This window comes from Crocodylus porosus, unplaced genomic scaffold, assembly GCF_001723895.1.
Source record: "Crocodylus porosus isolate Cpor-Errol unplaced genomic scaffold, CroPor_comp1, whole genome shotgun sequence".
Classification (NCBI taxonomy): domain Eukaryota; kingdom Metazoa; phylum Chordata; order Crocodylia; family Crocodylidae; genus Crocodylus; species Crocodylus porosus.
In genome coordinates this window covers 57943479-57969780 of record NW_017728909.1, presented here as the reverse complement: position 1 = coordinate 57969780, position 26302 = coordinate 57943479, and the positions used below count along the sequence as shown (strand labels likewise).

The 26302-nt window shown below is 40.0% G+C and overlaps 1 protein-coding gene across 1 annotated transcript in view; it reads right to left on the bottom strand.

Moving 5' to 3' along the window:
* Positions 1–1084: 1084 nt before the first annotated feature.
* Positions 1085–26302, bottom strand: part of RASA1 (RAS p21 protein activator 1) — a 179655-nt gene continuing 154437 nt past the window's right edge. The window contains exons 18-27 of the mRNA XM_019531713.1: positions 25547–25719; positions 25119–25278; positions 24783–24925; positions 23430–23545; positions 17469–17555; positions 14771–14838; positions 11777–11865; positions 8028–8105; positions 3521–3655; positions 1085–1952 (exon numbers count right to left, since the gene is read on the bottom strand). Of these exons, the coding sequence (XP_019387258.1) occupies positions 1869–1952; positions 3521–3655; positions 8028–8105; positions 11777–11865; positions 14771–14838; positions 17469–17555; positions 23430–23545; positions 24783–24925; positions 25119–25278; positions 25547–25719 (1133 nt within the window). The 3' untranslated portion in view covers positions 1085–1868. The remainder of the gene's footprint in view (positions 1953–3520; positions 3656–8027; positions 8106–11776; positions 11866–14770; positions 14839–17468; positions 17556–23429; positions 23546–24782; positions 24926–25118; positions 25279–25546; positions 25720–26302) is intronic.

The window sequence follows — 26302 nt, the reverse complement described above, 5'->3', positions numbered from 1 at the left end:
TGACCCCAGCTGACTTCCTGCCCTTTGGGCAGGGGGCTGGACTCGATGACCTCCCGAGGTCCCTTCCAGCCCTAATGTCTATGAAATCTATGGAAAAGGGAATTACAAATCACTGATTTCAAATCAAGGGTGTTCAATTGCTAAGGTTCATCAATCCAGCCTGATGCCTCCTCACCAGCTCCTCCTGTTCCTACAGTTCTGACATACCAACACTTCCATTGGCAATAACTGCCATGTGTGTTTGCAGAAATGGTGTTATAAACGGAATATTTCTGATTCACAGCACATCAGTTAGCAGATCTAAAAATCGAGCACCTGGTCTTTATTTTTAGTGAAGTGATAAGACTTAAATGAGTGCTGAAAGTCACTTTTTTATTTTACGTATTATTTAGAATTTTGCTGTAGTCTCTCACACACAACACAGCCTGGGATATGAGCCACACCTTAGGCTTTAAAGACAGACTGAAGAAAAAAACATTATTTTTTTGTAATACCTGAACAGCAGCAGGTAGGGAACTGAACCTGCTCACTGTTCTGCTCCTGAAGGATCATATGCAGCTTTACTTTCGATTTAAGAGACAGAAACTGCCCTCAATGTATTTTCTTGCAAATAATGCACACTCCAAAACTTCCAACAGCTGTTTTTTGGGGAAAGAGATGCATGTTGTATACAAGAAATATGGTATATGAGAAACATTGGTACATTGGAATATGAGAAACATTTATACAGGCATAATTGCCCTGCCTACATAAAGTTTGATGTTACATACCACAGAAAACAAGCCCTAGAAGTGTCTCTCAAATTATCACTTCATCACAGTATGCAATAGTTGCCACAGATGAATGGTAAAAATTAAGGTGAGGTTGGAAAACATGAATATTTTCAAGGCAGATCATTAAGTTTGTATGCATAACCAGGCCACTAAGAAGTCAGTAAACAGAGTCAGTTACCCAATTTTCATAAAAATTCTAACTAGCACCGTTTCTACTCCAAAATCTAATTTTTGGAATGCTTAAAATGATATCCAACTGTTATGAAAAACAATTGTCACAAACATATTGCACAAAAAAACCAATCACTCTATACTTCATAAAATGGTTTAATGAATGCATGCATGTCTGATACAATGATCAATAAATTTATTCAATTCAAAATTATTTACTGTTGTAAACATTTTACAAAAGCTTTATGATTTATCTGGATATACAATCCTTGATGGAAGAATTACTCAGAGTAAATCAGTGGCACATTAAAAAATAAAGCCAACCAGACTCATTCTACATACTGTCTTTCAACATGATTCCAGCAAGAGAAACAGCATGGTATAAAAAGTGTACAGCAAAGATTGTTCCTACCATAATGTCAAACTCTGGAAACTGTAAATACATATTAAAAGTGGTTGAACAGTCAAAGTCATAATTGTAACCAGTCAGAAATTACAGTAAGAAATGTTATCCAGTTATACTTAGCTGTCAAAATAATGAGTTCCTTTCCTTGTCAGTTGACTAGAATTCTTTTCCAACAGGCAGCAAAACTTTGGCAATTGAAAGTGTTGAAAATAACTTTCAAAGTTCAAGACAGTCACAGCATTTTCTTTGTCAAAGGTGATCTGTACACCAAGGCTCAGAGGTTGTGAAAATTGGTTCCAAGTGGAAAAAAGTGCAAAACATCCTGCACAGATAGCTTAAAAAGCTGCTGGTACAATCATTAACCAACAGAATCTTTGTTTTCTTTTTGCATAGTTCACACATCACTGGGAATGTGAAAAAGGTGTGCTATTTTTGGCAAGAGCAAGAAGGAAGTGATATTGGTGTGTGTTCCCATATTGGGCATGCTGGATCCATGCAGAATTCTAGGTAGAAAGCTGCTACCTGATGTTATTAGACACCGAATACTGATTCTGTTTTTGTTGAAGCAGTTCTGTAATAGCCAGAAGCTTCTTAAGAACATGCTGCGGAAAGAAAGTCAAAATTAATAAAATTATGCATAAACAAGTAGGAAAAATTTATATTGGAAAACCAATTTTTTTCACGCATCTTTCAATTGTAACTATGTATGCAGTTTCACATTAGTATGCATGAATGCTATTATGTCATTTAACTGAAGAATGGAATTGGTCCGATTCCTTACAAGCATGATTCTAAAAAATGTTTGTCTCAGTGATCGTACCAAAGGTAATAAATTTAATTTTTTTTTAAATTCAGAAATGACTACTCTTGCCACTCCAGCCTGGGAACTGGAAGTCAAAGTGAGCTGTTTCCTTCTTACGTTAATTAAATAGCACATGATCTGCAAACTTAAAATTCTTTTCTTAGTTATATCAGAAGTAGAATTTAACTGGGCAGTTTAAAGATAATCTAATGCAGAAGGATCGGAATACAGTCCACCTTTTCCTTGTGTTGACTCCACAAAGGCTAAGAGGAATTTAAAAACCTGATTTGGTCACTGAAATTACCAGATACAACTGAATGCATGGAGATTATGCTGAGAAGGTCCAGCTTTTTACTTACTAATTGTTCACAGTCTAGTCCTGAGTTTACGGAATCAGAAAATGGCCTGTAACATTTAGAACTGATTTATATTTAAACTACCTCACTGTAATTCTTAACTGTCACATCTTTTCCTTCCTCCACAACAAACAGAGGTTTAGAGAATTTATCTCAATAACAATCTGAACTTCAGTTAGAGGAATACAAAAACACCAAAGAGAAAATACTGCCTGCATAACTGTTAAATATTTCAAAATTTCTCAAAAACAATCCTTTGTCTGACACCTGTTTTGAACTACATTAAGTAGACTAAAAACCGAACAAACCTGGACCCTAATTTATAGCTACATAACATTATCCTGGTTATGAAAACTTTACAAACCCTACCTTGTCAATTCAACCATTAGTAACACATATCAGAGATATACCTGCCCTAGAGTGGCTTAACTTTAAGCTGCCTAAAGTGTGTTTAAAACTAGCTGCAGGTGTTAATGTGTAGACAATCCAGGGGTTAAGACCTCCAGGAGCTTCCTAAAAGTAATGTGCAACAAGGCCCTAAACAGAACATGGTTTGAAGCCCAAGAAATTATTCTCTTAGTAAACCAGAAAATCTTGCTAATGCTGTTTCCAAACTGAATGCGCTTCAAAAAGCAGAAATGACGTAGTGGTTGAAAGGTAACAGAACCAAGAAATTCACTAGTCCATCTAAGAAAAATCTAGATCTCTCACCAGAACCATTAAAACATATCACATAGGAAACATTCTACAATACAGGCCTCTTGTAGGCGCTTTAAATGGCTTCAGGCTCTGTTGTAAAAACAGTCAATCACGAGAAATTAAAAAACAAGAAACATTTACTTTGTATCTACCTCATCCCCACTGTACTAATGAAATGTTCCTATTTGTAAATATTTGTCCTTACTACAGCCATGCTAAAATCATCAAATAACAATACTTAAAGTTAAGTTAGGACTGAGTAACAAAAACCAATAATCTTTTGAGTCTACATATTTTCTACAGCAACTCTTACCTGCATTACGCCTCGCTCATTACTAAGTGTCCGAAGCTCATCTGAATGTGCCACACAAATCTCGTGCAAGGCTGCCAGATCACGAGACATGTCAGTTCTAGAATGTTCTATAGTGTCTGGCAGTTCAGGTACATTCTTTAACAAGAATTATAAAAAAGACATGTTTAGAATTGCTATTCATACAGTAGAAAAGCAAAATCACCTTACCCTTCTAAGAAAACTGTAAAACTGTGAAGTTTGACACTACTGATGTTGAAGATAGTTACAACATAATATGCAGCATAATATTAGTCAAACAAGTCTTCCATCCACAATCTCTAACCAAGTCAAACAAGTCTTCTACCCATGGTTCCTCCTCCTTCACTAGTAATATTTTGCTTTTACAAAAGACTAAACAATTACAAAAGTTGTTACAGAATACTTCTATTTTGCATTTCCTAGCCTTAATATGGATGTTCCAGTGTTATAGATCACTAATATATTGTCTTCTCTTCTAGCTAAGACAACAGCCTAGCTGTTGTCATCCAGTGTTGTTGCTCCCACTTTGATTTGACCAGCAAGAGATACTATGAGAGATATTTTCCTCCTCATTCCCTGAAGGCAAATAATAGGTATTCATTCATATTTTTTTCTATATTTGGATATCTCAACAGCAAAAATGGGAAAGCAGAACTTAACTGTCAAGTTAATGACTACAGTAATGGACAAGATTTACACTAATCATGTTACTATTATATGCAACTACAAATGAATATGTACATTTTAAGAAATTAAAATCAGAGGATCAAAGTATTTAGATAGGGACAATTAAAGGCAGCTGGTTGCCCCTAACTGGAATGAGATGATGGTCACCTAATAATGCATCCTTTTTTGTAAGCAGCAATTTCAATGTACTGTGTATCACAAATAATCTAAGATACCTTACTAGGTTCATTATTTAGGCTTCAACTCAGGAAAATATATTTAAACCTGGGTAGCCTAAATTTTTGCTTTCCTGAATCAAACCTTTAACACTGTGGATGGGTGCAGACATTACACATACACCATTATAAGCAACTGGAAACCATTCTAAACCTGTAACAGAACAGAAGTTCAGCACAAACTGGTTTAAAAAGGGCAGAATCTGGTCTAAGAGAGACCTGAATGGGTATAGTATCAGACTTGACTGGTTTAACCTAATTTGAGTCCAGAAGTTGGTTGCAGTCTCCCAGCACCCCAGGTGCCTTTGGGGGCCCTGCTCCACTCTGCCTTGGAGGGCTACATGCAACCTCAACTGCGCTTGTCTGCTCTGTTCGTGTGCCAGGCAGCCCCTGCCCCAGAGCTGTCACAGGGCCTGGATGGAGCCAGCAGAAGCTGAGCAGCAGGGGTGGGGTGGGAGTATGGAGGCCCCTCAAGCCTGGCATCAGCCTCCTGATATTCAAGTAAGCACAGATGAGGTGGTAGGGGGGGCCCATGTAGAGAGGGGCTCCATTCCTTTCATGTCTCCCCCTGCTAGGCTGTCCAGCTTGGCTGACACAGCTTTTATGGCTCTCGCTTACCTATGTCAACTGAGCTGGGCAACTGTGGGAGAACAGAGGCCCCTACCACGCAGACCTGGCCCCAGTCTGCCCAGTCCCGAGCAAGCACAACTTGCGGGGAGCATGTCCCCCCCCCGGGCCACTAACAGCTGGAGAGGCAGGCCAAGCTGGGAGGCGTGTGGGAGTGCTTCCCACCTTCTGGCCTCAGCCAGTGCAGGCATCTGCAAGCCCCACCCGCACCAAAGGGTAAATGTGCGTTTCATTTCCTCCCGATCCAATCTAAGCAACTTAAAGAACCCTGCCTAGGTTTGATCAATTCTGCCTTGGGCTTTTTGAATGCCTGTACCTAGCCTGTGAGAAAAATAGTTTAGAAAAGTAGTATATTATATGCAATTCCTTTTCTGTTACAACAGTTGCATATATGCTGATGGTAATTTACCCTGTTTAACTTGAAGTAGAATATAAAAAATACCCAAAAACCTAAAAATAATATACAGTACCTCAAAAAACTGCCATAGTAACTTAAAATTCAAGTTTTATTTTTTGGGGGATCAGACTTGCCAATCTCTCCTAGACCCACTGAGTAAGCAAGTAAGAGTCTACTGGTATGAGCCACTATTCTCTTTTGAAGTGTGGCTGTCTGTTCTGCAGAAAAATAAGAAGGTACGGGGTAACATGGGGCCTCTGCAGGACACGCTAGGAAATCTGGTCGTTGCACCAGACAGCAAAGTTAACCTATTTAAAAATTTCTTTGCCTCTATTTTTCTAAGCAGGGACCAGGTCACCCTCCCCACCAGGACCCCCATAGGACCCAGGGGAGGCACACCCAGGCCCAGGGTCGGTGAGGACCTAATCAGGGAACTTCTGAAGCGACTGGATGTATATAAAAATCAGCAGGTCCTGACAATCTCCACCCCAGAGTGCTGAGGGAATTAGCAGAGGTCATTGCGGGACCCCTGGCATAGCTTTACGAGCACTTGTGGTGCTGTGGCAAGGTGCCAGAGGACTGAAAAAGGGCCAATGTGGTTCCCATTTCCAAAAAAGGGATGAAGAAGGACCCAGGAAACTATAGGCCAGTTGGTTTTACCTTGGTCCTGGGTAAGGTTTTTGAGAGAATTATCCTGGCACATGTCCAAAGGGCCAGCTGGGGAAATTATGCTTAGGGGCAATCAACACGGGTTCATTAGAGGCAGGTCCTGTCGGACCAACCCAGTGGCCTTCTATGACCAGGTCACAAAATCCTTAGATGCAGGTGTAGCAGTGGATATAGTCTTTTTGGACTTTCGGAAGGCCTTCAACGCTGTCTCTCACTCCATTCTCATTAAAAATCTAAGAGACTGTTTTGTCGACACATACAGCCAAATGGGTCACTAGTTGGCTGAAGGACCTCACCCAGAAAGTGGTGGTGGATGGGTCTTATTTGACCTGGCGGGATGCGAGTAGTGGGGTCCCCCAGGGCTCGGTCCTCAGGCCTGCACTGTTCAACATCTTCATCAGTGACCTGGACGAGGGGCTAAAAAGCACCTTGTTCAAATTTGCAGCGGTGGACATAGTCTTTCTGGACTTTAGGAAGGCCTTTGACACTGTTTCTCACCCCATTCTCGTCAAAGAATTAGGCAACTGTGGCATCAATGCCTACACAGTCAGCGAATTGGCTAGAGGGCCACACCCAGAGAGTGGTAGTGGACAGGTTGTTTTCGACCTGTAGGGATGTGGACAGCGGGGTTCCCCAGGGCTCAGCCCTCAGGCCCGCAACATCTTCATCAGTGACTTGGACAAGAGGGCGAAAAGCACCTTGTTCAAGTTGGCGGATGACACTAAGATGTGGGGAGAAGTGGACACGTTAGAAGGGAGGGACAGGCTTCAGCTAGACCTATACAGTTACAAGGGTGGGCGGATGAGAATAGGAGGGGTTTCAATACTGACAAGTGCAAGGTACTGCACCTGAGGAGGAAGAACCAGCAGCATACCTATAGGCTGGGGAACTCTCTTCTTGTCAGCACAGAGGCAGAAAAGGATCTTGGAGTCATTACTGATTCCAAGGTGAACATGGGCCGCTAATGCGAGGATGTGGTCAGTAGGGCCAACCTCACCTTATCTTGCATCCACAGAAGGATGCATCATGAGCAGGTCCAAGGAGGTGATCCTCCCTTTCTATGCAACACTGGTCAGGCCAGTTGGAGTACTGTATCCAGTTTTGGGCACTGCACTTCAGGAGCAATATGGACAACATGGAGAGGGTCCAGAGGAGGGCCATCCGCATGATCAGGGAGCAGCAGGGAAGGCCTTATGAGGAGAGGCTGAAGGACCTGAACCTGTTCAGCCTCCGTAAGAGAAGGCTGAGGGGGGATCTAGTGGCCATTTACAAGCTAGTCGGGGGGGGGGGCCAACAGGCACCGGGGGAGTCCCTGTTCCCCCGAGCACTACCGGGGTGACAAGGAATAATGGTCACAAGCTGGCAGAGGGCAGATTCAGGCTAGATATCAAGAGGTGCTACTTCGCTGTCAGGACGACTAGGATCTGGAACCAACTTCCAAGCGAAGTGGTGCTGGCTCCTAACCTGGGGGTCTTTAAGAGGAGGCTAGATGAACACCTTGCCAGGGTTGTTTAACCATAGTACTCTTTCCTGCCATGGCACGGGGTTGGACCTGATGATCTGTTCAGGTCCCTTCCGACCCTACCAACTATGAAACTACGTTTGATTCCATTCATGTCTGTAATGCCATTCTACTGCACGCAGGCTGACATAAGTACAGTAAATATCACACATCACATTAAGTAAGATCAACAAGATTTCTTTCTATCAACACTGAGACCTTAACAGGTAAATTGTAAGCTAAAATGCTCACTAAATTGGGGTATTTCAGATGAGGCAGAAGTTGCTGGATTTAAGAGCCAGTTAATGAGGTCGTTTAAGATGAAGTTACTAGCCTGTCACGTGTCTCCTACATATGCATCTAACTTCCAATGTAGAGAGCACGCACTCTTACCCCAAGTTCATCTAAGAACATGATCATGCGATGTTTGTTGCTTTTGATGAATGGATTTACCCCCTCCATGTACGGCTCCTAAAATTTAAAAAAGCAGCATTGTAATAGATATCAATTTAGTAGTCACATCTGCCTACTATATAATGCAATAGCTAGTATCTCTCATTCTATTTCTGGTTCTTCCTCAGGGTGGATACTCCAGGTCAGTGGCTCTCAGCTTTTTCTGTATCAGGAACTCTGCCAGCCTGAAAGGGGAAACCTGTGGTTTCCCATATTTTTTGCCTTTAAATGTGCACACAATTGCAATAATACTGGAATGCACTGTAGGGGCCTAATATTTGGTCTTTTCCTTTTAATAACAGTTACATTTCAAATTATTTTTCAGTGTTATTTCTTCCTCATGTATAAAAGGGTCTCTGAAGTCAGACCATCAGGCATAGCAACTCTGATCTCTTAGTGATGCAATAGAACATCAACAATTTTGTGAGGTTTTCCAAGACCATGGAAAAGTAAACTCTCAATCCTGACTCCAATCAACCCCAGACAGAAAGGAATACAAGTTGTACAGCAATATGAAGCAGCACCTGAAGTAAATAGGAGAAAAGCTGCTCTCCAAATGAGAACGGAAGTCAGTAGCCTCTCTGAGCTATTTCTAGGACTTCCAAAAAAGCTTGCCTAAAGTCTGAAAGACCAATCAGTGTCTCAATTTGGAAGCAAACAGCTATCAGTAGTTCTGATAAAAATGTAATCAATGGATGCTGTCTAGATAAGGTGCTCTACAGAGCTATTGAAGAATTACAATTGTCCTCTTTCCACTCTTAAGCAATCCATGGAAATGCCAGGATATTTTCAACCATCATGTCAGAGCTAGCAATGCATTCTGTTCCACCTTTTTTCTTCCATCAGGCAAGAGAACAAAGAGATCACAGCTCACCCCAAAATCTTAATACCTTTTTAATGGAGGCTTAATTTCACTTGCTATTTCAACATCTGGAGACAATATATTATTTCGTATGGGAATAGCAAGCCAAATCAGTCATTGCCATATTATCTGGCAAGTGCTTAACAAGTCTTTCGCAGGATCTTAGCAGTATACATATTTGCTTTATGAGGAATGACATTCTTTACTTTTTTTGAAACAACTTTTCTCATTAGGACTCTGTACAGAGTGAAAGCTGAAATCCTTGTTCTAGAACTTTTTAGATTCATCCAAGGAAAATAATGGTCTCTGGAATAATAACAGGTACCTTCTGTGGTTGCAGAGTTAAGTTTCTGATCTCTACATGCACTGCTTATGGAAAAAGGCAAGGCAGACCAAATGAAACTGGAAACTGCCCTAAGAAATACCACAATTGAGTTTGGTAGTCTGGTGATTGACTGTTCTGTACCATGAAACACCACTGAAGTTCCTCAAGGTCTATGATCCAAGATGTGGTAGATCATGGACTCTTACAGGGCTGGATAACATCTTAGCTAAGTGCCATCCTGCTCCTTCTACTGCTTCTTAGAACCATACAAAAACAGAAAGGAGAGTGCAAGTAGTGATGTTACTTATGCCCTTCTTAATTGAAGAGGGCACTCTTGGGCCTGAGTACTTAGCACCGGACCTTCTAATGCTCTAACCCAGTGGTCTCCAAACTTTTTTGATCGCGCACGCCTATCAGTAAAAAAATTTTTGAGCATGCACCCCTACTATATGTATATTTATATAAATATAAGTAGAAGTTCTAATATTTTCTTCCCACACCCCAACAGATTGTCTTACGCACCCCCTGGGGTACATGCACCCCACTTTGGAGACCACTGCTCTAACCAACAAAGACAGTACTCCATCCAGCACTGGACAGATTCAAGATGGATTTATGAATGAATATTACCTCTGTCACAGCTTGTAAAAAGGATTAATGGAGTTTATTTGGCTCTACCTGCCTAAGCAGTGACCATTATTAAACTATGGCTAATAAGTCACTTATAACCTTGAGTTCCTCCGAGAGTCTTGTTGTAGTTGTTTAAATGTCTAAGCCAGGGGTCGGCAATTATTTCGGCCAGAGGGCTGCTTAACAAGTTCTGGTTATCTGTCAATGGCTGCAAAGTTAGCCCCCGCCCTGCCCCACCCCACCTTCTAGTTGCCATCTTAAGACTGGAAGTCCCACTCCTAACCCCTGACCATTGCTACCTGAAGTCCCTCCCCTTGCCTCAGAGGTACTCCTTTTGGGAGGCGAGAAGAGAGGAGTGCCATCTTGGAACCAGAAAAAAACCAAAAAAGCAAGTCATATACTAAATAAATAAATCTACTATAACATTTTTTATTTTTAAAAATGTCTTGATTTATATGCATTTGCATAGCGTATATAGAGATGATTGCATAAGAGTTCAAAACAGTTTTACTCTGGTATATTGTGTGTGGCAAGGGAAGGATAGGGTATTTCAGGTGTGGGTTGGGGGAGTGGCTGTGAGTGCGTGGCAGGGTGTGGGGAAGCGTGGGAGGGGTTCCTTGGAATCCCTGAAGTGTGCAAGTCCCCAGAGCGACCAGTCCTGCATGGCCCCAAAGCATGCAGCTCCCATTCTCCCCACCAAGGGTCCCTTACCTGAATTTCTGTGCTCACAGGGAGATAGGGCTGGGAAACAGTCATAGGGTTGCCAGGCAAAAGCCTCTGCCAGGCAGAAGCTTCTCATCTCTAGCACCCCCTACCTTGGAGCTAGGGGCAGGTCAGGCCAGGCTGGCATCAGGGCTGGTTGCTTAGCAACCAGAGCTATACTTCCTGCATGGAGGCACTGGCTTCCGGAGGGGCAGCCGAGGGCTAGGGCCCATGATCATTCTTTTGGCTCACAGAGGAGCCCTGTGGTGTCTGGCAGCCCAGATCCGGCCCATGGGCTAAGCTAAAGCGTAAGTCCCTATATCATGTTATTGACAAGAAAGTTTTCTTTTACCTTTTTTTTTTTTTTTAAAAACAAATCCTGTTAACAGTTATTAAAGACACAAGGTCACAGAGCATGTTACTGTAAGCTCATCCCATTCCTTACAGCACTAGCCACAATGAATCTGGAGATGGGCTTATACTTCAATCTGTTAAAGTATTGTACTTTGAATTCAGACAACCAGCACAGCTTTAATTCCCAAACTAAATAACAGCCAGTCATTGGAGTGTAGGGAGAGTGTCTATGTGTGCACAATGTCCCAATCCCATAGTCTGCAATAAGATGTAGTTGTTTGCCTCCCCAACCCAAAGCATATAGCACAATATACATCTCAGAAAAGTACTGAAAATAGAAAGCAGATTATTCAGACTAGAAATGCTCTCAGCTGGAGGAAATTTCAGTAAACAAGACATTCCTCTACTTGAAGTGACAGACAGGTCTGGTCCTGCCCCCAAGCTCCAAGTAAACTGACTCACACATTGTAATAGATATTTTAGCCTTGGCACAAGGACAAAAGGAAATTTTCAAGTACTTTTAAGCTTTCTTTTCCTCTGCAAATGGGAGCTAGTAACTGCAGAAAAACAAGAACTTATCCACATTTGAAATCATAAAGGGCACTCATCTGTTTTTTGGGGGAGGAGGAAAAAGAAGTCTTGTACCTCTAAAACATTTTATAATTTAGTTATGATGTTAGGTCATGTTGACAGAATGACTTTACACACTACAATATGGCTCATCAAATGAAAAGTTACAAATATTGTAACGTACATTACATGATAAAGATTTAGCATTCCTTAACTGTATAATTCTATTTAAATATACTTATTCACCTTAGCTCCAAACTCAACCAAATTTGCTAAGTTCTGCACAGACTTGGCGACCAGCGTCAGTGTTCTTGCAGCAGTAGGGGAAGGGGAATCTGAAATATAATGCTTAAATGCAATCAATTTAATCTAAAATGACAGTAGAAACAGCAAAAAAGTATATTCAATAGTCATACAGTTCAGTCATTATAAACAAAGTAATGATTCAGGAGAAAACTTATGACACTTGGTAAAGTCTGTTTTTTTAATTAAGATGACAAGGTTCCCTGGGTAAATAGTTGGAAAAATTGTTCTTTGCCAGCTTTCGGGTACAAACCACCCTTCTTCAGGCATATTGAGAGTCTGATGGTTAAATTAAATTAAAGATTTTATGAAATTCAAAAGAAAGGGCATACAGAAGGACATAAAAAGTTCACATACCAAATTTCCTAAAACAGTGAATATACTATTAATGTGCATGAAAAAGGAACATGATTACTGGGAAATCTGAGTTTTTGTGAATTAACTTAAAAAAAATCTTTCCACAAAAATATTGAAATGCATTAATTATAGCATCATGCTTCTCTAAATTAATCAAATATTTCAATTTTAAAATATACTGAATGAGAATTAAGGCTACATCTCTTTCCTTTCATTATACATATACTACTGATCATGCACATTTGACTACTAAGTTAAAATTAACAAGCCCTGCCACTTCCTTCTAATGGAAGAGGAAGACAAATTCACTAGTTTTTATCTGAATGTATGTGGTAAACTAATGTATATTACACAGGCAAACATTCTTATAAGACAACCTCTATAACAAGCCGTCAAGATTTCCTTATGCCTATCCCACTGCTACCTACCAAAATCAAGGAGGCAGGCAGCCAAATTCACAGACTACATGGGCTGGCCACCATTTTCACAGGCTTATTCTGGCAGTCCCCCTGATCCCTCTGATTGGCCAAGCGGTCCCAATGGCCCTGTCCTGTCCCACTGATTGGTCAAGGGCTGTCCACCATGCGGCCCCACCCCTCTGATGAATGGTCAAGAGGGGTGGGGTCACATGGTGGGCAGTCCTCTCAGCCAATCAGTGCGGGGGGGGGGAGGGCAGCTGCCATTTTGGCTACTCCCCTTTGTACCATCAGCTCTACCCCTCAGGCTGTGCAGCTGAGCCACAATAGCCATGAGGACTTTTATGTTTAGTTCTCCCCTGCCCTCCCTCCACAAATTTCACATACATTGTCTAATTTTGTGGACAATGCCTGATTTTGCAATTTCCACAAAATTGTGAACTGAGTAGGCCCCTACCCATTATCAGCAGTAGAGGACACTGAACATGCTGATACTAGATCACTATATGCCAGAGGCCACTCTTTATTAGTTAGGGTGAGCATCCACTCTTTATTAGTTACAGTGAGCATTGCTTTCTGTTTAAAAGTGGACTATTTAAATGCTCCAAAATTTACTCAAAAAGTCACAAAAGTTGCAGTTCATTACAGGAATGTTGGATAGGAACAAATTTGGGGACATTTGGAAAAGGTATTCCTGAGGTACCATTTTTAAGAATAAAATGTAAATAAATAAATAAAAACAAAAAACAAAAAAAAAAATCAACTTTTTTTTTTTATCTATTATCAATTTTTTATTTACTTTAAACTTTACTAACACAAAAGGGTTTTCAGACACTGTTGTGACTGGGTAGATATAATGCAATCACTGAACTCCAGCTGCATCCATGTACTATTAATTTGTATCCTATTCTGAGCAGTTTTTTCCAAAGACCTGTCTTGTGCATGTTTATTGCACTGAGGTAGGGCTGAGACCCCAAATTTCTATTTTTTAAAGCCTCCCAAATCCACATGCAGATTTTTCCTTAGAAGTATTGTCAAGAATATTAGCATTGAATAAATAGAAGATGAAAGAATCATTGTAAACATGTTCTCTAAGTAATTAAAACAATGCATGATCTAGACTAAAGCAGCTGCTACATGATTTTGGTTCAGTGTCTAACTATATCCTTTCCCTACCAATGTGGTCTGTTCCTAATATTTTCATGTTTGTTTTCAGTGCAAGACAAAAGGAGAATGGGATAGTATGGCTTGCAACCAAAAGACTGCTAGCATAGGGAATGGAAAGGATTTCGAGAAGGTTTGCACAGCTCAGCATGCAATAAATTGCCACTGCAATCAGAGCAAAGGGCATGGGGTATTACCCAGAATTCTTATTCTGAACTAGCTATTTTGGTATGTATCCAGGTATATCTCCATTAGCCATGGAGATCTGTCTGTATTATCACCACATAGCTGACTATCCTCAGAGTAAGACATCACCCTTGTATACCTATACAGACACAAGTTCCAGAACTAAGTGCTGAAATCAAGCATGCTTGATCTTTTACACTCCACATGCATCTCATCTTAATCTCAGTACTGCCAAAATGTCCTCATTAATATTTCCACCATTCATTACAACTATACATTGAACAGCAAGCAGTTAAATTTAATTCAAAACTGTGGAACACAACAAACAATGGTATATTTTGTTAACTCTTTCTTGTATCTGTTTTTAATGGCAATCCTTTTCACCATTTTCAGTAATTACTGTCAGCAACGAGAAACAGAGTTAAGGCTGTGTTCTGAGGATAGCATATAAACTTAACTTTTAAGTTCTAGCTTTCAGGGGTTTAAAATTCAGGGACTTTCCACATGTTAGAAGGGCATGAAGTCCAAATGGGCAACTTTAAATAAGACTTCGGCATTTAACATTTAACTAACGTATTATCTGAAGGCAAAAACAAAAGTTGTTGTAACCTACTAGAATAATATTCAAATTTACAGACCTGTCATTAAAACACTGTGGTGCATGTAGTATAAACCAGAAACAAGTCCTCTCAGTCTTTCCTGTTGAACCATATTTGCTAAGTCTAACTCAAACCAATGGATCTGGTGAGTATGAGGCAGCTACAACCTATTCCATCTACTGTACTTATATTCAGATTCTGGAGTGCATAATCACCTGAGATGATATTAAACATCCTTGGATTCAGGATGGCAGGGCAAATCAGTCGGAGAAAAACAAATCCACTGAAAAAGGAAGGAAAACATTTTATTCAGTAACAAAAGTCTAGTATTTAATGTAAAACCCATTTGACCATTTAAGCTTCAAGACTGTGGAAATAAACTCTGAGACAGACACGCAACTTATCTTGAACACCGAGAATGTGGTCATTTAGCCTCTTACTATGGTTTTACCTTTAACGCCACTTATTCTTCCACTGTGCCACCCTATGCTCTCACATCCTCACGATGAAAACGACACATGGCACTTTTGGCATAATAGCCTCGTTATCCAAAACTAAATATTTTGGCTATAACTCAGCACTGAAATAAATCAGATTGTTGAAGGGTGGAGTTCTGTGATGTAGAATTGTAAGGACAATATAGGTCCTTCTTCTACGCATCTCACCTAAATCATATGCTCTTGTTTAAAGGGTAGAAGAAACCACTAGCAAAACTGCCAGCCCTCTCTTATCAGATAACTATTCATATTGAGGTGATCCTCCCATCTCCGCTTTGCAGCTCAAAAGTAAATTGCTCAAACAAAGTAACAGTAGTGACAAAAAATGCTAAGGTTATGTTCCTATTTTCTCTATTATAGGATGCTTATTGAAGTAAATTATCTAAAAGAAAAGGACTTTCCCATTTGAATTTTCAGCCACTCAGAACGTTTCTGCTGTTATCTACACCAGCTAGCTTTTTTGTTAAAATTACAAGCAAATAGTTAAGTTCCTCTGAAGTAGCTGGATCAGTATATCTTCCAACTAGAAGCTGAGCTGCCTTTCCAAGCTCAATTCCTGATGTAGCAATATAGCAATTAAAGTCTTTCTCCATCTACTTTCTGTCCTGCAATCCATTTCTTCAACTTAAATTCTAAATGATGTGGCAGTAAAGAGGCACTCTTTTAGTTTTAAGTATTAAACTAGGTCACAGGACAGCTTCTAAGCAACACTTGCATGCACTTTCTCTATTTTCTCAAATGCAATATACCCCCAAATAAAAACCACACCTTGTTTTAGAAGTCAGAATGTAGAGAAGAAAAAAAATGTCCAGAGTCATGGCTGACTGTGTAACACAGAGTAAGTCCTCATGGGAACAGAATATCCAGAAAATACGGCACCAGGAAGTTTCTGGTTCCAGCTGCCTCACCCAGATTGTCCCCCAATAGCGTCCAGAAAATGTGGCATCCATATTCCCAGGAGGAATTAATCTCTCACACAGTTACACTCCAGACCCAGGCAAAGGCAGTAGTAAGACTGTTAACTCTGTAAATACTGCAAGTAGTTCTTTATAGAAGTTCCTGTAAATAAACTGGTTTTTTTTGCATCAAAAGCATCATCAAGATACTATTCGTAGTTCACTTGCTGCTTCAGGCACAAACTACAGTGCTAAGCCAACAGCTCTGAGACAGTTACCACAGGACTCTACTGTCTTGGCACCTGCACAGCATGTACAATGTTGTTTCTTTCCAGCAAAGAAATCAGCTTCTCCACTTAAAATATGTACTCCAGTTTGGGAGGGGGGAAGAAGAGGACAGAAAGGTGCAAGTGTACGTGAGAAAATATGGTATCTCTATAAAAATGGTAGAGATTGGCAGCTTTGCATCCAGTATCTAGCAAAGGAGAATCTCTTCTGTGCTACAACCAGCTGCTGTAGTTTTCTTCAAATTGGAAGATGGTAAACATACATTGCTCCTTTGCAATATAAAACATCTTTTTAGTATACTTGAGACCTTCTCCCATTGCATTTTTGGTTAATGAAAGTACAGTAATACTATGACTAATGAACAAGATACCACAAAGTAAACAAGGATTTGCTTACAAACTCACTACTTTGCAGATACTGTCCACATGCATGCTCTTCTCATATGGTAAGTGAGATAGAGCCTACCATACAGGCAGTCTTCAATGGAAGTGGGGTAAGCAACTCTGTATCTACTAAGAGGAATACTGCACATGGGGTATTCTGATTGTTTCATCTAGAACTTGTGCTTATATACGATAAGGGATTTTTTGTTTTGTTTCTTACACACAATATTCTGTGTGGTGTAACTTCTTAGTACTGTAAGCCATCATGTCATATCAGAAATAAAACTTACAGACTTTTAGGCGACAAACAGAAATTACACGTATACTAGTATAAGTGATTAGTAACCAGTTTCAATCTGTAATACCACAGAAGTTCAGTGCACATAAACCTCTTTCAAAACGGCTGAAACTGGTTTAAGATGAACCTGGACGGATGTCGTATCAGACTTAACTAATTTAGGTTAAATTGGTTTACTGAACTTCTGTTCCAGATCCCCTCCAAATTCAAGTTAAGCCACAGTCCCACGGCATCCTGCAATGCTTTGCACCTCTCCCAAAAACCCCATCCCACCACTGCAGGGTAGGTGGGCTAGCCTTAGCTCAACCTGCCTGCTCCAGCCAAGCAGGAGACAAACTCTAGGATACACCACACCCTTCCCCCTAGCTTCTAGCCTGGGCCACTGCAGTCATGTGGCTGCATTTCCGAAATCAAAACTGAATGTCTGTTCACTTGATTATTGGGTCAATCTATGTTGCTTAGACTAACCTGTGAAGATTAAGTCGATTCAGCCGGCTTTTTGACTGCCTGTACTTATCCTTACAAGATATATGAAATGGCAAGCGACTTACCTAACAACTCTAGTTCTCATAGTAGTATTGGTTGGCCACTTGTTTTGGACAGACTTCTGCAAACATCCATAAATATATCTTAATGTCCTGTCAAAATAATACAGTTAACTATCTCATCACAGTAAGAAATTTTACGTACTGTTACAAGAAAGGGCAGAGTCTTTCACCAACAGAAAAGTGCATTTGTTTGCACAGTGCATAGATATTTCATTGGCATTTGTATTATGGCTCTGTGTTTTCTTTTACAAAAATGTTTAATTAGAGCCTGTATTTTATATTCTTACTGGTCTCTTCTGCCATTTTTAAACATGATAAAGTGAAATGTTTCATTGAGTGTATGGGACCCAGATAGGTGTTTAAAAATCATGGTGGGATTTTTCAGGCAAATATTACCAGCAGTTACATGAAATTTGCAGGAATACAATGCCCATTACCAACCCTGGAAGAGGAACATAGCACAAGGCAACAGCTGAAAAAGTCACCAACACAGCTTTTATGGTAGATGGCCATTGATAAACTTAGAGCTTTGATTATATCAAATGCTAGTAATGACATAAACTAACAAATCAAGGGAAGAAGGGAGAACCATCACAGAATGCTAACGAATACAGATATGCACTTTACAATTTAAACCACATAGAAACCTGGGAAGAGAAGTTACTTATTGCCAACTGGAATTCCTGTTGCCCATATGCACTCTCTTACTGTATGTATATGAATGTACTACAAACATTCAAGCTTGAACACTACCATGTTAGAAGTACCAGCAGAACATGCCCCAGCCTTCCCTCTCATGCTCCATGTCAAGGTGATAGAGGATGCCCTTCCTACTTTTCAGTTGCCTTTCATATGCTGGAGTTTAATGTTGCATCTAACTCAGAAGAAGAGGAGGAGGAAGGCAGGATGATATGTACACATGGATAACTTCCTAAAGAACTCCAATTACTGGAAATCTTTGAGCAGATATCGCTGAGCCCTTGGATCTACCAGTCAGGACAATTGTGGAGAATTTCTGAAGGTTTTCTCCTGCATAGTTAAAAAGAACACATATTCTCATGGGTTCCCAGACCCTTCAGATATTAGGGCTGTGAGAAGCTTCAGTCCCTGATTCAATTCGGCAGATTCAGCCCGATTCAGTGGCTAAATATCCGAATCAAATCAAGAGACCCTTTAATCTCTCCGAATTGAATCAGAACCCTCCTAATCGATTCGGAAAGATTTGACGATTCAGGCACAGACACAGCTTTAAATGCTTCTTCTACATGCCTCAAGGTATCAGGCAGTTCGTGAATGGTGAGATGGTGGGGCGGATGGAGTGTCCCACAGGAGCACGAGGAGGTCCCCAGCACACTCAGCAGCAGCCCAGAAGCACTTCCAGTCCACTTCTGGGTCCACCGTGGAGCATGTGGGCCCCCCCGCCCCCCACTCCACCATCACAGCATTCACGAGCTGCGCCTGGTACCTCGAGGTATATAGAAAAAAACATTTAAAGCTATGTCCATGGCTGAATCATTGATTCTCTGAATCGGCATTGATTCTTCAGATTCAGCTGAATTGAATCGGGAACAGCAATTGGAAACAACGAATCAAATCACCATCCCTGACTCGAGCCAAATCCAAATTGAATATGGCCCATTTCACACACCCCTATCAGACACAGAAGAACCACATTAAGATCTTATTGTGGATCTGATTTACCTTGGTCAGGCCCTTACAGAATCTCAACACTGCCATACAAATATGTGGCAGGTGACAAAAATTATAAATGGCAAGAAAGGCAAGCCACACAGAAAGGTTGAAAGATACGTTCAGCCTATAGAGAAGACAAGGTGGGATATGCTAGAAGTCTTTAAATAGCTGAAAAGCTACCATGAAGATAGAGAACATCTTTTTTTCAAATGAGCAGGAGTTACACCCATGGCCTGAAGTCACAGCAAAGTAGGTTTAGCCTCAGTATAAGGAAAAATGTCTTCACTTTTTAAGTCAGTGCAATAGATGGCCTAGGGGAGTTACGAAATCTCCATCACAAGCAGTTATCAAGAAGGGATTGGATAAGCACCGAAGAGATGATCTAGGAGTAGCTATGCACATTCTCCATAAAGAGCAGCAGTTAGAAGCCCTTGCCTCTTACCCACCCTCATGGATTGCAGGGAAATCATAAGAACAGCTCTGCAGCCCAGAACAGGCAGACACTGGGGAGGGCGGACCATGCTTAGCAGCAGAATTAAGCAAAGCTCCACAACTGGCTTAGTTATGAAAGAAGATGGGATAGATTTATAGAGGGGTTACAGAAACTAGAGTTCTGACTTGTGTAGACTATAACAGGCCTTTAGCCGTTTAATGATAGGATAGCAAAGAGTTGCTTGTATTTGCCTGACTTAGTTTGGTCAAGCAAAGAACAGGCAAGAGAAATGCTCAGGTGAGAGAATGTCACAAGGTATGAACCTTGTTAGAAAACCCAAGAAAAATGGATTGAGAAAAATTGGGTAAAATGTTGCAAGGTCACCTCAAGTACATTTATTTGTGGTCTAATTTTAGACAAGGTAAAGCTTATATAGTGAATAAGAATAGGCAGATAAATATTATTAGAGTTGCATCTATTAGGAACACTTTTGTATTTTATTTACCTTACCTAGTAAGCTTTTACATATTTTAGCAAAACAATAAAATATAAAAATCTGTGTCCACTTCTGGATTTTTCTTTTCAGTTTTGAACTACAGTTCTTACTGAATTGCCCAATTGTTAGAGTACCTAGCTAGTGCTATTTAGCTACTTTATTTTTGAAGCCTAGGTAAGATGGTCCTTTCCCTAATGAGCTGGCCATCTGTTAAAACTTTTTAAAGACTTTAGGACTTAGAAATTTTAAGATTAAATTGCTGTCAAATATTGATAAAATTGTTATGCCTTTAGAATTTAGATAAATGTGTATTTTATAAGTTTTAATTATTTGCTTGATACATCTTTTTTGTACTGTTTAATCATTTACATCTTTATTGCATTCCATTATTGATTTTAATATTAAAATTTATATACATTTTAATTATGGCAGGACTGGCTCTTTAAAGGTTTCTTGGTTCTCAAAACCATCTGAAAGTCAACACTTGGCATTCAGACTATATAATATGTGGAATTATGCTTGCTATCCCCCCGGGTTCAGTGCAGAACAATGGATGTTTGGTTTTACCAGGCTTTTGACCTTTGCCAGTTGCCATATGGGGCTGGGAAGGAATTTCTTCTCTTTGTGTTGCTACACGGGTCAGATTTAGGATTTTTCCCTAAGGCTGGGGATTTTTGACTGAGGTATCACAATGCTCCTGCTGGAACTTTAACCTAGAGGTTCCTGGTTGAAGGGTCTTGCCCCTGTACTCAGGGTCAGACAGGATCAGGAAGGAACTGTACCCATGATCACGTTGTTACAGATTGAGTGGGTTTTTGACTTCCTCTGTACTGGAGGATGACTTGCCTCCCCCCCCTGCCAACCTCCTGGATCTTTAAGGTACATTTTAACAACCCTTGCAGTGGTGGAACAACTTTCATCCCCTTACTTTACCCCTGCAGGTTAAGGTGCTTTTGGCATCTTCAGGCAATATGCTTTTTAGTTGTGCAACAGAGCTGGTTATGTTTGATGGATTCTTCCATGAGATGTTTTAGATAGGCTTGATCTTGCCTTGAGCAGGGGATTAGACTAGACAAACTCCAGAGGTCCTTTCTGGCTCTACTTTTCTATAATTCTTGAACTGAAGAACTGTAAGCCACAAAGGCCAGAAGTTGCCCTTTGATTAAACTGACAGATAAGTCAAACATTTGAATCCTAGCAGGTATTTTAGTACCGCAGGAACTGAGAACTCTCCAGGACAAGAGTTATTACCTGGCACCAGGTCAAGAATGCGTTCCATTTGGCCAGACAGAACTCCACTAGATGAACTTTTCTTTTGTGAATAAGGATGCCTCTGACTTGGACAGAGCATTTCTACTTAATCTCCAAGAGCCAAAAAAAGCCTTAAAGCTTTAAGATTTGGGATGGGATGAAGCAATCTTCCTTTGTCCTGAATAAGAAGGTCAAGCACCAGAGGCAACATGTTTTCTCACATGTTGCTAGCATAAAATGCTGAAGCCAGAACTTCATGCATGGACATGCAGGGGTCTGAAAGAAATTTGGAGTCAAGTCTTGTCTGACACTTCGCAGAATACCTGAAGAATCAGGACATCGGCAGACAGAGAGAAACAAGGAGCATCCCAGAATACAGAATTAAGATGACACTGGAGAGGGATCCCAAGCGGAGGCTTCCCTGAAATAGGACTGAATTTTGTTGACATCCATATGTATTTTAGACAACCTCAGTCTACAAAAATTAAAATAAAATCAGAAAACAGGGTCCTTGACCTCCTACTTCCAATGTAGGAACTTGAATCTCTGGGACAGTCTGTTCTTCTGTTCTGAAGGCCAAGGATCTGTACAACCTACATGTACTTGACAGCAAATGTACTCAGAGTTTTAGGTGGGCTGCTTAAAGGGAAAGATCTGTTTCACTGTCTTGCTTCTTGACAGAAAACATCACATCGGTATTGTCCATCATATGTATGTGAAGTCACTTGCATTCAGTACATTCTCTGAATGAACGGCTTTGATTTCTGGCATAGTGATAGAGCCTTATCTCCTTGGGCACTGACACCCTGTGCCTGAAGGTCATCAGCAAACGTTCTCCAACCTAATAGAGGCAACCGTCAAAACAATCACAGGCCAGAATAAGATGAAAAAAGAAAAGCACTCCTTCCTATACACTGAATGAATCCTTTCAGAAGGTCAGAAAGATAGTATTAACATTTGAATTGCCTGTAAGATATGAAACTGGCACTGCTGCAAGATGGGCATCAATTTAAATCCCAGTGAGCAGGGATAAGCTACAGTCAATTGTCTGGGGCGTATGTTCTCTCAAACAAAAAGAAAACAAAAAGAGGAAAGAAACTAGAAAAAGAAAAGATTGGAGGGGTGCAATATCCTAAAAATAATGACTCCACGGTAGAGGAGGGAGACTAAGATACAAAGCTGTACTGTACCTAACAAAGACGGTAGGCCCAACTAAAAGAATTTATCTGTACTGTTTTGCTAAAAAGGCAAGAGAGAGAGACAGAGAGAGAGACAGAGACAAAGGCAGAAACTCTTTGAAAGAAGGACTCCAAACCAGATTTGCAGGCTACACTGAGCACAGACCAGCAGACTGCTCCTTCTTCAACCAAAGCAGTTAAGATGATATGAAGCACAGGAAGCAAACACCACATATTTTAACTCTAAGCAGAGAGCATGAGGAGAAATAGAAACAAAGCACACACTACAAGTACCACTAGGGGCTAAAAGTCTCCAAGCCAGACATGTTTGTGGCACATGCACACTCCACAGTGAGGATTCAAGTATGGACAATGAAAGGAGAAATGCAAAATTTCAGATTTTAAATGCAACTTGTGCTGGGACTATCACATTTTTATATTAACAGTATTAAAAGACCAAAAATATACAACCCCACTTAAATTCTCAACACTGAGCCTGATAGACTCATGAGGCTCAATATAGTCTTACTACAAAGTGATACCATGTTTCCTTTTCAGTGGGAGAAGCCAGGAGAAAAGCTGTAAGCAGCTGAGCTATTTGACAATTTTCTCCACTTAGAAAAAATGCCAGAGCAGTAAAAACAGGCTAAGTCAGGACTGTAGTATACTTTATTCAAAGGGGAGGAACCATCCCTGTTGAAAAGCCATTTTATGCATACGCTGTTAGAAGGCATTTGTGCAAAAGAGAATTCAATCCTTTGCATATAGACTTTTGTTTTTCCCCCATTATATAGTTGCATCTTAAGCATCCATACAGCCCTAACAATAGCAAAGGGCATTTTTTGTAGGAAAACATCACTTATGCAAGAAGGGAATTTCTGAATAGAATCTGAACAAAAAAACCACTAACTTACGGAGGTAATATCTCTGCAGCCATGAATATTTTCTCCACTAATTCTGAAAGTATACTCAGCAGATGTGTTAAGTTAGTGTTCACATCTTCATTTTTTTCTAACTTTGAGGGATTTAGCTAATAAAAGAAAAACACAGCAAGTTAAGTAAAAGTTCCTTTTCCAAAATATTGAACATGTTTATGCAGCTGCACGATTTATTAAACATAACACTAAAACTGTATTCTGTAGGTGTCTTGAAAACAATAGTGAAGTGAGCAACAGTACATAAGCTTCAAGTTGTGGAGCATGCCCCATGCTAGCTTCAGTAGCTGGTGGGGAAACAAAAGCAGAGGAGCATATTTTAACAGAACTCTTAGACTGTTACACGTGCTTGTTTTATATTACTTACAATTTAGGCTTTTGAGATTCTCCATCCCTCTAAAATAAACTAGCAGTAATATAGGTGAAATAATAATTAAACCTACCAATAATAAATTAGGGACCATGCAATTTGCAATTTTGTGGAAACTGCAGAATTAGGCATTGTCGGTGAGGTTGGGCAGTGTCCGTGAAATTTGCGGGGGGTAAAACAAAACAAACAATTTACTAAAAATAAAATACTGGCTTTCCAGGGGGAGCCAACGGTCTATATGACTGCTGTCATCTGGCGGCTGCATGGCCAGGGAAGAAAGGGATGGGGGAGCAACCAAGATGGTGGCTGCCCCCACCCCTCGTTGCTGATTGGCTGAGGGTTGCCTATCGTGCAGCCCCATCCCTCTTCACCAACCAGCAGTGAGGACAGGGTTGCATGATGAACAACTCTCACAGCCAGTCAGAGATGATGGGCAGGGCTATATGACAGACAACTCTCAACCAATCAGTGGTGAGGGGTAGGGCCATTGGGAGCCCTTCAGCCAGAGGGGTGCGTGTGTGGGGGGGGAGGAGAGGGTGCCATGAATTGATCCCCTGACATTTTAAATAAAAAAAATACCTCCAGTAATTTTAGCTCTACAGTCTCTGAATGGGTTATCTTTTGGGTCATATGCAATCTAATGAAGGACTATGGAAGAAATTTACCAACTGGCTATCATGATTCAATTTTCAAACCATATTTCTTTAAAATGTACAGAAACAGAGCTATGTATATTTTTATGTTAAGTTCTAGACAGTCTTTATCAAATTCAAAGTATTTTACTTCAAACGTCTAATCCATGGCATTTTTAAAGTAATGAACATTTATTTTCAGAAAAGTGAATATATTATCTTAAAGCTAATAAATGATACAAAATATGGAACTGAACTGCTGTATAATCTTTTCTTCCACAAATTAAAGCATTACAGAAAGTATATATATATATATATCAAAGTTCCCACCTCACAAGACTGCTTGCTTTCCATTATCTTTAAAATAGAGTCTTTCAGCGCATGATGAACAAAACGCGTTGCTGTAGCTTTCATATACTGCTCCATAAGGGTGCTTGCAAGTGTGGTAGCGCGAAATAGGGTTGTAGCTTCATCTGAACAAATATATAACCATAATTTCAAAAGGACAGAGAAGAGAAAATGAGCAACCAGAAGCAAGAATTAAGCTCCTAGTAGCATGTGTATTCACAATGAGTGGAAAGGGGGATACACTCTGTCTTTGAATTAAAGTTTTTTCAAGGACATTTTAGGAAAACTACATACAGCATTTAGACATTTGTACTGTACCTTCCATGCTGATTTCCCTATCATTTAGTGTTCGTAAGAGCAATGACTCAAGTTTTTCATGAAGAAAAATCCTCAGTAAAATGCTGGCCAATAGTGTTCGGTCCTGTCCACATACATGTGATAAGGCGTAAACTACATGCAGCTCCTTCTGTAGTATAAGCTAAAAAAAATAAATAAATTTTCTCTCTCAACATTAAGAATTCTCCTAGCACCACTGCTTCAGGACAATTAACAGGAGTTTATTGCTATTAATATTTCTTTATGTACTGCTTGGTGAGTAGCATGTTAATTTCATAAAAGAGGTGTAACAAATACTCTGTTTTAAAAGGCCAAACAAGATCAATCCTCAAGTACGGTTAATAAATCACATAGGCAGGGCATTAGTACTTTTTAAATTAGTGATTTTTTTAAACTGTCAAAGTAAATACCTCTTTAAATTCACTGTACTCCTCTTCTGGCATGATTTTCTCCATTGAATATCGTGCTCGAACTCGCAAAGATCCTGGTTCAATACCTTTTAATGGTATGTGAGAACTGAGCTGAAACCATTCATCTGTTGCGTGTCCTTTTTGTAACCGATTTAATTGGCAGCGCATAAACACTTGGAAAAAAAAACAGTCCTGCATAAGTTATTCCTAGGAAGGATGACACTAGTATTAAATATATTTAATCTGAATCTATGTGTAACCATTATTGTATCTGAATAAAAAGAATTATAATTCTACACTGCTAGCACATCAGATCACATACTTCTGAAGGCTTAACAGGTTTTAAATAAGTGAAAAATTCTTACTTGTTAATTTTGAGGTAGAACCCCCTATTTTCCATCCTACAATAAAAGTACCTTTATGTTATACTATGAATGAGTCCACCCACCAGGAAACGAGAAAGCGTGTTAAACATTCTGGCTTAGGTAAGGATCATCCATTTTCTTCCAGTTAATATATTCTCTTTACCCTAAAAAGATAGAGATTACTAAAAAGACCTCAAATTTCCCTCAGCTAAATTTCACTTATTACAACTAATCCTTTCAAACTTCTGCCTTCTGGCCAAGGCTTTGGCCTAAATAACAAATAATTTGGTTTGAATGGGCTATTGAAATAGAAGCCATCTCTCAGTCACTATTAAAACTAATCTTTGTCACAAGAAATGTGCAGAAGGAAAAGGTCAGTAAACAAATTATG